The sequence below is a fragment of the Pithys albifrons genome, chromosome 15, assembly GCF_047495875.1.
Source record: "Pithys albifrons albifrons isolate INPA30051 chromosome 15, PitAlb_v1, whole genome shotgun sequence".
In the NCBI taxonomy this organism is placed as follows: Eukaryota; Metazoa; Chordata; class Aves; order Passeriformes; family Thamnophilidae; genus Pithys; species Pithys albifrons.
The window spans coordinates 12,081,750-12,096,383 of record NC_092472.1 but is presented as its reverse complement, the minus strand read 5'-3'; the positions used below and the strand labels follow the sequence as shown (position 1 = coordinate 12,096,383).

Here is a 14,634-nt window from a genome sequence, read left to right as displayed (position 1 = left end):
TCACTTCAGGGGTGAAAAACCCCTTCAGCTTACCACTGCCCATTGCATAGAAGTACAGTTAATTCCTGTCACTGAATTTCAATGGCAATTTCCAGAAAACAAGTCTACAGTGCGAGCTAGAACCTCAGCCTTTCCAAGCCATTGTAAACTCATCAGCCTCCACCCAAACCGAAAATCACAGCCTAAATCTACAGCACTAAAAACAGTCATGCATAACCTTACCACCTGCTCCACAATGAGCCAACCTTATAAATAAAATATAGAAAGCCTCCATGAGGCAGCAGAAAGAACAAACACTGAAGTGCAAATGCACCCAGGCATCTTGCCATAAACATTGAGAATCGATGATTAAAACACTTCTTAACCACAAAGGTGATGAATGCAAAGCAACAGGGAAAACACACCCCCATCTGAAGAGTCTTCTTTGCAAATACTGCTGACAAAAGAAGGAAGCAAATTATGATGATCATTTTCTAAGTCTGTCCTTGCAAGTCTCCCATCTTACCACTGCTGTCTTTCTGTTAATATAGTGTACTTAGATACTAAAAAATGAATCAGCCTCCTTTTTTAATCCACACCACTCATGCTGGTGGTCTTCATTTCCATAAATGATGGACACATAACAATGGCAACAGAATTAGTAGCCAGCAAAGATGTGTACTTCATCTAGATACAGAGTAGCAGGAATAAACCAGTATTAATACCAATGGTTTGGAATAAGTCTTTGATTAAATTGTCAATTGACAGTCTGGATGCTCCCACTGTATTATCATTGACTGAAGCATCTGGCAAGTAATTGTGATGGTTTTGTTGTCAAAACCTCTGGAGCTGTCTGTTAATGTAAGGTTTCTAAGTTAAAGGGAGAAGAGTGGCTATGTGAAAGTATATATGCAGAGCTCAAACCACTCTGCCAGGACTTAAATCATTGCCGTTAGGGACTTTAGGTACAACAGTGATATCATGACTCACATGTATGTTCCTCTGATAGCTGTAGAACTTTGATTCTCCTAAGTACATTTGCAGCATACTTGCCCCAATCCTTCAGTTCACCAGAAAAAGGGCTTTAACAGCCATCAGCAGGAACCCTTACGAGCTGTCAAATTTTAGCTCATGAGGCCAACCTACATTTCATGTGTACAGTACAGGGCTGGTAGATATTACTACATTGCAGTCTTGTATCTACTCACAACCTATAACACATCAACTGAGAGGTGATAGATGTCAATCCTATTTGGGATTCACAAACATTGCCATGAAGAAATCGACCTCATGGTAATTCTCTGGCACCTGTGACTGCAATTCCAACAGATTATCCTGCAAGTTCACACTGTGGGGCTCTAAGCACAGATCCCCTTGGTCTGAAACGTAGTGAGATCATGAGAGGAAACATATTTCCCATGCTCTAAAAAATGCTGCAGCATTTATCTCAGCATAAAGACACTTTGCTTCAGTTATGCAATCCCATCTTTCATACTATGATCATGAGTTTGTCATATCCAGTGAATCGTTAGAAGACAATGTAAATGAGATATGAACTAGAGTCCACAAAAACTCAACTCAGTGGCTAAATCCTTCGCCAACTTACTTGCTGCTCCTTCCCACCAGATTACAGTGACTCATACTATTCTTCTCTATCTAGACTACAAAAAGATTATTCCTGATTTATTCATGAACATACAAGCGAGCAAATGGCAATATTAGATTCTTTTCTTCTATTTGACCTCAAAGGTTTGTCACAATGACCTAAAAGCACATTTTGCACTCTAAATTTTCCTTATGTACCTTTGCTACCTTCAGCCCCTGGGCAATCTTGGAGAGGAACCTCAGGCATTTACTTTTTAAAATTTACCCCAAACTATTTGTACCAGCATCTACATGAAGTAGATGCTCACTATTGAGATTAAGGAGTTTTTAGGTGTGGGTTATTTTTTGCTTTTTTTTTTTTTCACGTGTAAGATTTCTGATAGTTCTTCCTCTTGCTAGTATTAACATTCCTGTTTCTTGGAAAACATCTGCAGATGAGAATTGTACAAAAAAAGAAAGAGTTATTACTCAAAGTCTTCTCCTGACCATTTAATACCTATATATTTTTGGAAAACTGTCAGCAACCCCTTATGGAAGAAGAAGAGTATTTTGAATTATTTGAAGACTCTGGACTTAGGTAAACTTTAAAAGAATTTGAAGAAATAAACAGAGGCACTAAATTCTGTGACTGTCACTCAAAGATACTGCACAGGCGGCTTCTATGAATCATATTATTGTGATCATTAGAAAAACTCCCTGGAATACTGGTGATTAAAAAAAGATTTAACGTGGCTTGTACTTTCAAGTGTGGCACAACACAGATATCAAATTATGTATTTATAAGAGTGAAAAACATTTTAATTGACAAATAGAGAGGCTGATATCTGTTTTCTATGATTTGCGTACACAGACTTTCCAAACACAGGTCAAGTTGTATCACTTTTAAATTTGTCTCACATTAGGTCAATTCCAGATTGTACTGGGTGGCATAATTCACTTGACTGCATTTAAATCTATAGAGAGATATAATTATGTTTGGCAATGCAAAGCAAGAATTCCTGATGAATTAAATCAGAGGAGCAATCTAGCAATTAAAGTGTAAATTGTAGATATGTATTTTATTTTATTTTCAGAGTTGGTCTTTATTAATGCATTTACTCATATAAATATCTAAGTGTGCCAAATTAACTCTTTTCTGTAAAAGAAAAAACCCAAGCATTCAATCACATTCAGCTAAAGACCCACCCACATTTCCTTTTCATAAAGGAGAAAAAAACCCAAACGAACTAAACCAAACCAAACCAAACGAAAAACCCTCAGCTTATCATTAAGATCTATGAAACTCTCACTTTTCTGGCTTGTATGCTTCAGGTAGGAAGTGTGACTATTTAGAAATTGAGAGTTCAGGTTACTTTGATACATTGAGATTCTGACCTACGATGATATTTCATTAATGTTCTGTGGAGAGTGGATGCATAAAAATGTTGAGATAGAGACTGGAATAATGTTGGTCGGTTTTAGTATTACAGTTAAAACACTGCTCAGTCATAACCCCTACAAATGACTACCTTCACTTACGTTTTATCATCAGTATAATTAAAAGAAGTCTCTTGAAAGGGGCATTCTCATTACAGCCAAGGACCACTTCAGACCCAATTGAAATGAAAAGACAGACCACAGATTAGATGTAGATACCAAGCAGCAATTTCTAGTGAAGGATAAAATGCCAAGTGTATAACAATCATATTTTATAACTAAGTGTTCAAAAGACTTACAGTATTTTATTGTACAAAGAGAATTTGGCTCAGAAAGACAACTTCAATGAAATGAGCCCCTATTAGATATTGTAAAAAAATTTCAACTTTCTTATCAGAAACAAAAGAGAATTTTGTTCCTGAAATTATTATTTTTAAGTTACAATCTTAAAATTCAGTAGAAATTATCCCAAGCAAGTAAAATGTTGAATAACCATGTATTTAATAACTTAAATTTGTCCAACATTTCACAGAGGTAACCCTATATTTGTGTGTACACCTCAACAATTTAAAAGCGAGCATAGCATTTTATATGATCTAGGACTCATTTTTTCAGTGGTGAAGGAAAAGTATTACCCTTGTCACTACATCAACATGTTTTAAAGAATCTCTTCAAAACACTGATTTTTCAAAACACATCAATATTTCAGTAACTTTTTTGATCATGACAACCTCTTAGCTTTCATGTTGATTTAAAACTGAAAAATGAAAGAAAATGCAAATTATCAAAATATTAGTATTAATTATTTCCTATTTATTAAAAATACTTTTACACACATTTTGTCAGATGCTCACATTTGGAAAAATTAAGCTTCTCTATTCTGTCAAATGTTTGGACTTCAAGAGGTTATGTCCAGATAAAATTATGAATCTAGCATTATTAGTAAAGACACTTAGGTCATCCTAAAGAACAAAATTAACAAACTCCCAAATTTCTGTATCTTGGACCACCTGTAATATATGAACAAAAAATGTGTTCCCATATATGTGGCACTGCTTTAAAAAGTGCTTCTGTGTCTTTTTTTCATTCTCTTCCCAGAAAATATATCTTTTGTCATCTATAGGTACAAATATATTCCAAAACATTCTTTAAGATAAATCCCAAATGCATATCACTGTTTGTACAAGTAGGTTGAGACTGTTATTGTACTTAAAGGACATTGCAGTCCAGTTGAGTTATATCACCATAAGTTACATGATTGACTTTTACAACAGAAAGAAAAGGTTGTACTCAAACAACTGTTATTGCCTCAACGGAAAAAAAAAATCAATGAAAGTAAAATGAACAAGAGATTTTGTCCGAGTTGCAGTTAATGCTACTGAAGAGCTATGGATATTAAAAGGTCAACAAATAAATTAGTCCAAGTGTTATGAAATGAATGATTTGGCTTATAATTGTATTGAGTGCAAATTGTTCACTGCCTATTAGACCAGGTAATTTTTAACCATGGTGCCTCAATTACTGTTCCATAAGCAATAATATAGTTGTAAGAGCCACCAGTTCGATCGAGTGACCTACGAGACACACCAGGACAGCTGCCTTTGCTATGATGGATCACTGAGCCTGATCTCCAAATGGTGCCAAACCTTCCCTTCCTCTGAGGAGATCTCATAAAATAAACATTACTGCTTGATTCATTTTACCAAAATGTTTGAGTTTTCTAGTGTCAGCAGCTGGGTATAGATTGTGAAGCTCTGTATTTCTTAGAAGAATTACGACAACAGGCATCCTCTTGCTTCCAGCACTCTCAGCTAAATGGCATCATGATGGTTTGGAGGATGCTTTTTCTGCTACTCAATTGGACTGTGTTGTGAGAAATACATGGCAATCATACTTTACATCACCACGTAAACCACCACATAACACCTAAAACTAGGCTAGAAATGGAAACTGTAGTTGAGATTATAGACATTACTTCACACTTCTGCAATGCCCTGCATTCACAGATCTCAAAGTATCACTTTAATGGGAATAAATTAAACTTCACAACATACTCTGTAGGAAATTATTCTCTTCCCCATCTTCATCAGAGACAGCCTTAAAGTGTAGCTGTTTGGCTGAAGTTACAATGGTCTATGGTTACAACCAAGGCAAGTTTTGTAGGCTGAGGTAGTATCTTTTATTAGAGACACTGTTACAGCCTAGAAAAGGTACAGTCAGCATGCAGGAAACAAGGATGGGCACCCAAAAGCCTGTCTGATCTATTCCAGTTGTATCAGTTAGTCTAAGATATTACTTCTTATAAATCCTGACAGTCTTAAAAACAGAAAAGAAACCAATCTGATATTGCTTTCATGCTACGAAGTAACATCCATGGCAGCAGCTGTGTTTCCTCGTTGCTCCTCAGGGCATGGCGTTCCCTGGGAGCCAGGGCTCAAAATACAGCAATAAAGGGCTCACCAGGCTTCCCACAGGACTGGGCCTTAAAGGTTTGTAACTACACAGTAACTGCACAGATCTGCTCTCTGCCCATATATAAAATAAACTGAAGATGCAAATGCAAATCCTGAATTATCAAATAATCTGTGCAGGAGAAACCACAGTAATAAAAGCCTAATTAGAATAGATTGTACCCCATACAACCAAACCCTGTTTATATTGTCACTCTGCTATATTTTTGATAAATCACTACATTCAAACAGTCTCTTGGGAGGGTGATTTTCCATTTCATCTCTCCATTGAGCAAAAAAGTGCCATGTGACTGGAGTCTGAATTTCCATTTCACCAGCATACAGTTGAACTGAATATTATTTGGCACAATATAGTGTACAACTGAGCCACTAAATGGCTGATTTACTAAATTATTATTAGATGAGCTCTTGCTGTTCCAAGTGAAAGTGCAGTCACTGTCTCTCTTCATGGTGTGTTCAAATTGTTCTGTGTTTAAATATTCAGCATGAGGCTAATGTGAACTGATGAACTGAGACTACAAACGTTCACTTTCAATGCAGACAGAGAGACAGAGATGCAACATATCATGTGGCCTGTGGAGGTGAAAATGATTTATATTTAAGGATTCTGCTGCCTATTTCCATTAGTATACGATATTCTTAATTAGTTTCGTGTTTGATTCAGGCGTTTAGAAATGCAGCTAGAAAACAGCTTCAAAACTGAATTAGCTGTGTGGCTATAGAGGCATCAGAATCTTGGTGAAGTGGTACTTGAGCCCGGATCTCTGTCAATAAAGTGCATGAGCTGCCTCTGCAGTTTCATACTTTGCTACCTTTAATAGTTGAGTTGTAACTTAAAAGTATCACTTGTGATTCCAATCTGAGCATCAGAAATCCTAGTAAATGTAAAGGACTAACTACACTGTGTAATTCTATGACTTTCTGAGGTGAAGGGAGATGGGGAAAAAGGAAATATATATATTTTTTAAAATGTTAATTAAAAAAAAAGAAACAATTTCTTTACTGCCACCTGCTGGAGTTGACAATAACCCTTTGTCCCACTAAAAGAACATGCAGCCTCACTCAGAGGACAGTTACCGTGAGCATTTAAAATACTGTGATCCCAGACACTTACAGTAGATTAGAATTTTTTATTGGTGCTATGTTGCCATAACAACATAAAGACAGCAGATGACTTAAGCTAAGCTTGCAAAGCAAAAGGCTGCTCATCTGGCAGTTAAAATGAATACAGTTCACTTCACAAGTTCCCCATATGGACCCTTAGTGTATGGTAATGAGGATACCATATGGTGGGAGAAAATGCACAGAGAACAATTGTGCTCCACTGGATGAGTGAAGTGAGCGGGAAGTTATGAAGAAACACAGGAGAGAGATTTGTATGTGTATGCTCTCTAACTCAAGGGTTTCTTTCAGAGCGGGGTTCTCTCTCTTCTTAATCTTCTTCTTAATATATACATGCACAGAAATGACAGAGAAACATATTGTACGTTTTGCAACATCATTCATCATAAACTGTCAGCTGTGTTTGTAAATCAGCTTGGTAAGATCTTAGAAATTTGTAATTCTTAAAAGGTAAAAGTGCTAAGTTTTTAGACAAAGTGCAGGAAAATTTAAGCACTTCTGACAAGTAGAAACATTAGTGGTAATCATTTTTAAAATGCTTGCATCCTTCTGCCTGCATGTTTAGCTGTAAATAAAGGCACAATGAAAAAAAGCTTTAAGAAGGGGAGGGAGGGATGAAATGGAATAAATATTTTTTATTTTCAAAAGTATAAAAAGTAATAGATGATCAGAACCATATGTATGCAAAATTCTGCTGTAAATGTACATATGCTATACAGTACGCTGTACTAACCCAATCCTAAACCTGGTAAGACAGCTTGCTAAAGGCTGCAAAGTCAATTTTGTACTACACATGCTTCATAAAAGATGAATATAAATGCATTAGTTAGACACGGTGAGCTAAATTAGAAGGTCAGGCAGGGCTGGAAGGGCTGAAATATCACACAACCAATGACTGTAATTACTCTTTTTTTAAGTCTATTAAGTGGTGTTGTTCTATCAAGGCTCAGGGGTATAGGACATGAAGTACAAGATAAAGTAATGTGTATTTATTACTCCCACGGGATCAATTTACTAGATATTTTCAGCTCCATGGAGCAAAATACACAAATGCAGCCTTTGTTACTTTCTTCAAACCGTGACTTTTTCCTTCAAAAACTCTGGTCCTCAAAGGGACAGTGTTTACCTGTTTGGTGTCTTCCTGTCATCCTCAGTTAATTGTTGTATTTAAAACCAATAAAGATACAGGAACAGAGAAATGTGGGGATTCCTCTTACAGGATGTTCAAACAGGTGGTTCGAGTTGCTCAGATGGAATGTGCAGACTAGAAAATCCAACCCCAGGCATGACTTTTACCCCAAGGCAAAGCAGAAATTGGGAATGGAGAGCAGCACAGAGCTCCTTGTCATCATGTTAGCCCTGATCTATTAAAAGTTTTGTCATAGAGTCTAAATTACACCATCTGCTCTAATCATTTGCTGAGTAAATGCTGACCCACTTATAAAGAAAGCTCACTGAAATGTGTATGCACACTGTTGACCTTCAGAAGGGAAAGGGCTCCTTGCCAGCCATGTGTGTGTGGCTCTGCCCTTCAGCAAGATGTGGCTGTGGCTCTGTCCCTTATCTCTCTCATTTCAGACTCTTTGCGTATTCCCAGACACGCCTCTGACATCCACTATGCCATAAGAGTGATACTTTCACAGTTACCTTGGCATTTTGGTCATCTTCTCAAAAGCTTTGAAACTCTCTCCTTGAATATTTTCAATAGGATAAATAAAATACCAAACCCTGAAAACCAAAACAAGTCCCTCAATCAACTAAGTGCTCAAATTGTTATGAAATTAGAAAAACACCAACTGTTAAGGGTTCAATACCAACCTTAACTCTGGTCTCACATTCTTATAAATTTTGCAGTAGAACACAGAAACCTCCAAGCACATCCTGTGCCCTCATCTGTAGACATGAACTCCAACAGTTCCTTTTCACATGCACCCCCTTTCTGCTCATACTTAGTATAAAAGTATTCTAATAATTCTCCTGTTATACTGGGTGGGAGGAAAAAAAGGTGTTTTCTTTGCTGAAAATTACTCACTTGGGTTAAAATACCCAGTATGTTGAGCTAGCAGATGGAGATCCTTTCTGGAATTTCCACTGGGTCTGTCTGAAGCAGCAAACCTGAACTGCCTTGTCTTCGTTGCTATTTTAACCTCCACTAGCAAGCCTGGGCCAACCACCCACGTTTAGAGACAACCTTTATTTGCAATATAAACAATACCCATGTCACGCTGGATAAAGGGCAGATCTGTGGGATTTCATATGGAAAAAGACAACTGCTTTTGCCAGCCACCTAATAAACACCTGTCTTCTATTAGTGTCCTAAATGAGGAGGTGGAATATATCTTGGGGGAGTTAAATGACTGACCAAAGAAAAGGAGCTGAAGGGAAGAAGGATCCTGGTTATCTGTTCTGTCTGCTCAGCAGGGAGGCCCCTGTGCACTAGAGAGAGAGCCTCCACCTTCATCTACATGAAGAGAAACCAGAAGTAAAGGTCCCTTTCAGGAAGGAAAAGGGGTCTCCAAGAGAGAATTGAAGCAACAGACTGGGAAAGGAGAGGATGTCAGACCACAGAAGGGGTCAATGCAATGACTTGCTTCTCAAAACAGAGTGAACAATTTTGGTCCTTAATCTAGACACAAGTGATGAGTTGTAAGAGTGGTGAAAAGGCAAATAAAATCTAGAAAATTGCATATAAAGAGGAATCTTTACTAAATCATTTAGCATGGGTATGTTTCAAATCTAGCTCACAGTTGAAGCTGTTTTACAGCTATAGCTGCAGAGTTTTAACAAAATTGCAGAATCACAATGTATCTGCCAGGTATTTATTTTAGGGATTGTAGAGTAGTTACATGAATGAACCTTAATAGACTCAATATGTTGTTGTGATCAGAACTCTCCAGTGACCTCCACTCATCAATGTACACAAGAACCAACAACACGTGTGCATCTGTGTGCACATACAAGAACACATGAGATGGAAATGGTGCACGTGCAGGGCTATTTCCCAGCTCCACAGGCAGCTTTCTACAGACTGCTCCCACAGGATGATACAATTTCTTAACATTAGCATCACAGTATTCCTTTGCACTTTTCCCTAGAGATCTCTTGTTTCCTCTGATCTGTCTCCTGTCTGTCTTAGGAAAGATACACTGCCCAGCACACTCCTGGTACCTGATCTTACTCCAAACTTTGGGTGCTAATCCCACCACCTCTTGGCTCTCTTGGTGTATGTGCATGTGGGTGTGTATATACAGATGTACATCTGCTAGTGACATCCCTCCACTGGCTGCTTTCCCTGACCTGCTTTGCACAAGGGAACAGGATTCTGGCTCATAGCTGGCTCCACAGCTCAGCTGCCAACATCAGCTCCCACCCTTCTATAGAAACTATATATTGCATTTCTACTTTGACCACATTTCTACATGAACTGTCAGCCCAGCAGTCCAAAGACTCTAGTTCTCAGGTGCTCCTATTCTCCTCACTGTGGGAGGGTACTCTCCACTGGAATATGGCTACTGAAGCATTGGAAAGGAGAAAACAAAATATTAAATCTGGCTTTTTTCTTTGCCTTCTTCCAGCAAATAGCTGGAACATTTCAAAAAATTCATCCCAAGCGTAAATAATAAGCACTTATGAAAATACTTGTTCTAAACTAGTAGAGATAGACTTCTGAAATAGCCTCAATGGTTTTAGAAATGCTGTTAACTCCCCATCTCTGAAGGGTACAGCATGTGCTAGCACTCAGTTGATGGCCTCAACAGTTCTCCTTCACTGCAGGGGTAGGTCACACTGCAAATACTCTGGATGGTCCATGAGAAGGACAGCAGCAGCATGACCTTATGAACACAAAAATTGTAACCATTTCTACTTCTTGAAAGATGTCTAATTCATCAGTAGCATTTCTCTGGAATAATGGCCACAAACCCTAGCAGCAATCAGAGAAATGTGTTTTGTTTTATTTATTTAATGCATAAGAACAAGCTTTTTAATGAACAGAAAGTGATGATGCACTGGCAGGACAACGGGGAAAATGGAGGAAAGGGTATTGAAAGCTTTGAACACTGATCTCCTCTCTGCTGCTTTTCTCAAACATTTGCCCTCTCTGCCCACGGTTCCACTGTGGAAGCCATATGGCTTCCAACACTCTTCTAAGTAGCCACTGAGAATTGTCTATAGTGGAATACTGCCAAAGCCCTTCCTGGTTTAATGACATGGGGAAGAGCACTGTGCTGAGCTCACCGAGCACAGAGACTCACTGCGTCCTTGATTGTGATCCTGGAGCCAGCGAGTGATGCTGGGAATTGAACCATCAGTGCCTCAAATACAGAAGTCGACATGTGCCAACCCCTGCTGCATTCAGCCTCTGTGCATGGCATATTAATGAGTCTTGAACTTGAGGTCCAACCTTCAAGCTTGCACAGAAGAAATTACCCAAGCCAAAATAAAAGGTCCTCTCTTCGTCCTGTTTGCCTCTAAGCTTGCACAGTGTTTCTTCACTGAGTTTGTTCAACCCTTAAGCAGTAATATTTTTTCAGGCCATCACATTATAGTTCTGCATACATGACCACAATTTCCCTTGATTTAAAGATTTGAAAAAAATAGTTTAAAAGATAGTCCAAGCAAGTGCATTAAGCCAAGAGGGTATATGAGGGGACAGGTGAGTCAGGACTAAACTCTCAATTCTCACACCTTATCCATAAATACCTGCTAAATGCTGGAGTTGGATATGGAGCTAGATGAAGCTCTCTTCTGCTTGCTTTTATGCCCAATGACAATGGGTAGCAGCAACATGTGGTCACAGTCTCTGTATAAATGGGAAATAGGAGGGTGCTCAGCCTGGTGGCTGCACTACCATCCCAGCATTGCTGGGGACCCCCTTGATGCCACAGGTGTCAGAAAAGGAGCCCAATACCTGCAGAAGTTGGTGATGCACTACAATCCCCAGCTTCGTAAGCCAACTTGGAATTGCTCAGTCTTATTTTATTTAAATTTCCTGATTTAGATGAAAGCCATGGCCATCGACTAGTCAGATGGAATGTCAGGTTCAGGCAGGTTTTGCAGCATTTCTATTGGGCCTTGCAAATACCTGGTGCATATTGAAGGCTGGCTTCTTCCCTTCTCGGAAATAATTTTTCTCCATAAGCACATTTGGCAGCAGATGCACAATACAGATGAAAAAAAGGACACTCTCCTTCTTTGGAAAGGGTTGCACTTCTGGATGGAAATTTGACAAGCTGTGAAAGCTGTGTCCTGCTGCAAATCTGTCCAAAAGTTAGGGAAAGGGACAGCTTGCAGAGGGTGAACAGAGCCAACGGAAAATGTAACTCTCCAGGACAGCATGTTTCTGTGGTGGTAAGAGGGAAGGACGACACATCAGCAACCCCAAAACTACAGCCTCCAGCCTTCCTAGGCAAAGATAAAAGACTGAACAAACCTGTGTAAAAGTCACATACTGAATTTTACTTCCACCAAGAAATAAAACAAATTAATTTACAGTGTTCATGGAATCCAAACTTTGAAACACTTTAGCAATTTAACTAATCAAAGCCTACACCAATTGCTGATGAAAATCCATGGACAGCTCAGGAAGTCACAGAAAAAAGGTCACAGGTCCTACCCAGTCACAAAGACTATTCTGGATGTGCATTATTTCAACAATTAATTTGATCGGTGTCTCAGAGTCTGCAGATTCACCTCTTCCTTTCCACAGGAAGTGTTCTGACTCCACAACTCTTCAGTAACAGCCCAGAGCAGATAAAACACATGGTAGCAGTTGGTCACAGTGACTCCAACTCATCACACTATTGCTCTGAGCTCCTGTGACAGTGAGCAACATTTTTTCAAATACCCCACCTCTTTCTCCAGTATAACACAAAACTCACTTCAAATTCTTACCAGGTAGCACGAACAGACCTGAGTGCAGTCCCAGACTGTTTTCACAGTACAAGAAGACTATGTGACCTATGCTGTTTCTCCCACAGCATTTACTTGACAGAAATCAAGAAAAAAACTCTCACTAATTTTCATGGAAACAAATATCACTTCACAATGCTCTAATTATATCAATAATCCTGCAATAAAGCAGTATATAATCATTATCCTAAACCATGGTGCAGCAGCAATTGACCCACATTCCCTCAAGATCCAAATAACTTGATTTTATGAATGGTGAAGTTCTCAAAATTATGCTGGAAAGTACTACCATGATATCAAAACCAAAAGGCATCATTCTCCTATGAACAAGCCCACAAAAGAGTTACCAAAAATATGTTCATTGTTAATTATTTTAGAACACAGAGAAGATTTGTTCTTAACAAAGGCAATAGCTGTTTGACTGAGAAGGTCACAGAAGTCTCCTAAGTCTCCAATGGAAGTTGCTGATCGGGCTTTCTTGGTCATGTCTCTGTTTCAGCTTATCTGGGTTGGGTACCAAACCAGGACCATTACGTTTACAGTCTTGCACTTTCAGACAGAAACATGCAGTAACCATCTTTACCATATTTAGTAAAACAATAAACTTTGTGCTGACCTTTGGCAAGCGTTCAGGGTCACCAGGGTGCCGGGGGATAACCTTCTGTAACCTTTGGAAACCATAGTCAATGGTGGGTTCGTTCAGAGCTGAAACAACAACAAACAACAGCGAGATGTGACAAAGGCATTGCAAGAGGCTCTGCTGGACTGTGACAATGGGCAAAGGCATTGTGAGACCCAGGAAGGATTATGGCAGAATTTCCTTTTACTGACATCAGCACTGACTGTGAAATCTTGGTTCAAGCACCATTTGAGGCTGGTTCTGAGGCTTCAGTTCAAACAGCAAACCAAACCTTCCCACTTCAGCTCCTGCAACGAGGTTGCTGGAAAATCTGGGGATGTTGCATACATCTTCCAAGTAGGAAGCAATTACTGCCTCTGCAAGGTGCAATGAAATTTATTTGATAAATACACCACCATATTTCATGTTGGGATTTTCCTGCTTTTATATTATGAGGAAGGTACTTTGTGATTAGAAGACAAAAATCCTAGCTATTCAAAAGTCTTTCTTGTTCCAGACTTGATTATACATTTAATATGTTCCATGCGCAATATTCACAAATAATTTTGTTGTGAAATACAGGCATTTATCTTGGCAGAGGTTTAATTTTTTACTCATTGACCCTGACTTCAGCAGTGCAGGCTCCAATCAGCACTAAATTGATCCAAAAGACTTAATAAATTTAAAAACAAAACAAAACAAAAAACTATGTTTTTACTTCATCTTTCCCTTGTCCTTGTCCAATAAAATGGAGGAGAGAAATAGTGGAAGTGGAACACTTTAATCTTCATGAAAATGCTGGTCTGCCTGCATTAATGGAAGCTCTGATTGTGTCAAGCCTTTAAGCACATGCTTATCTGTAAGCACATACTTAAACCCATTTGCTTTCAGCAAAGCAAATTTGAGCATATTATGTTTTTTATATGATTGCCTATAATTACAGGGGACTTCACTGAATGACCTTCTAGCTATATTTCCAGTCATATGATCACTTTAAAACTCAGATGTTAGTGAGACTTCAACATGTGCTTAAAATTTCCTAAGTGCTTTGGTGAACTGGAACAACAGTCAAGCATTCTCGAGCATTTCTAAACAACAGTGCATCTTGACTCTCCCATGCCAATAGAGATGGTGAAATTTTCCACAGCAATTTGCTTGTAATTTTTTGAGTTAAATGGGAAAAAAAAATCCAAAGTAGATTTATATATTTTCAGCCTTTTTTTTTGGTGGGAAAAAAATCTTTTTTTTTTTGAGTCACTTTAAAGTTTTTCTTATCTTGTCTTAATTTATCAACAGCATGTGCTATTATTTCTAGCACAAGATCTGCTTACTAATTTATGAATATACCTCACATCTTTATGAGGGTCTTATTTTGAACTTCATCATGTGGCAAATTATGCTATTTAAATATTGCAAAGACAGTTTGCACCAAACTGTGTCTCCCAGCCTCACTTTTGTAAGCACTCTCATGTGACTCAGTGTTGCCTATCCCACAGCACTCTACACTACTCC

General features: G+C 38.5%; 1 protein-coding gene across 12 annotated transcripts in view; it reads right to left on the bottom strand.

Moving 5' to 3' along the window:
• Window positions 1–14,634, bottom strand: part of EBF1 (EBF transcription factor 1) — a 273,065-nt gene that overhangs the window by 18,209 nt on the left and 240,222 nt on the right. For all 12 annotated transcript variants that reach the window (XM_071570035.1, XM_071570031.1, XM_071570036.1 and 9 more), the window contains exon 11: window positions 13,120–13,208. In XM_071570035.1, the coding sequence (XP_071426136.1) occupies window positions 13,120–13,208 (89 nt within the window). The remainder of the gene's footprint in view (window positions 1–13,119; window positions 13,209–14,634) is intronic.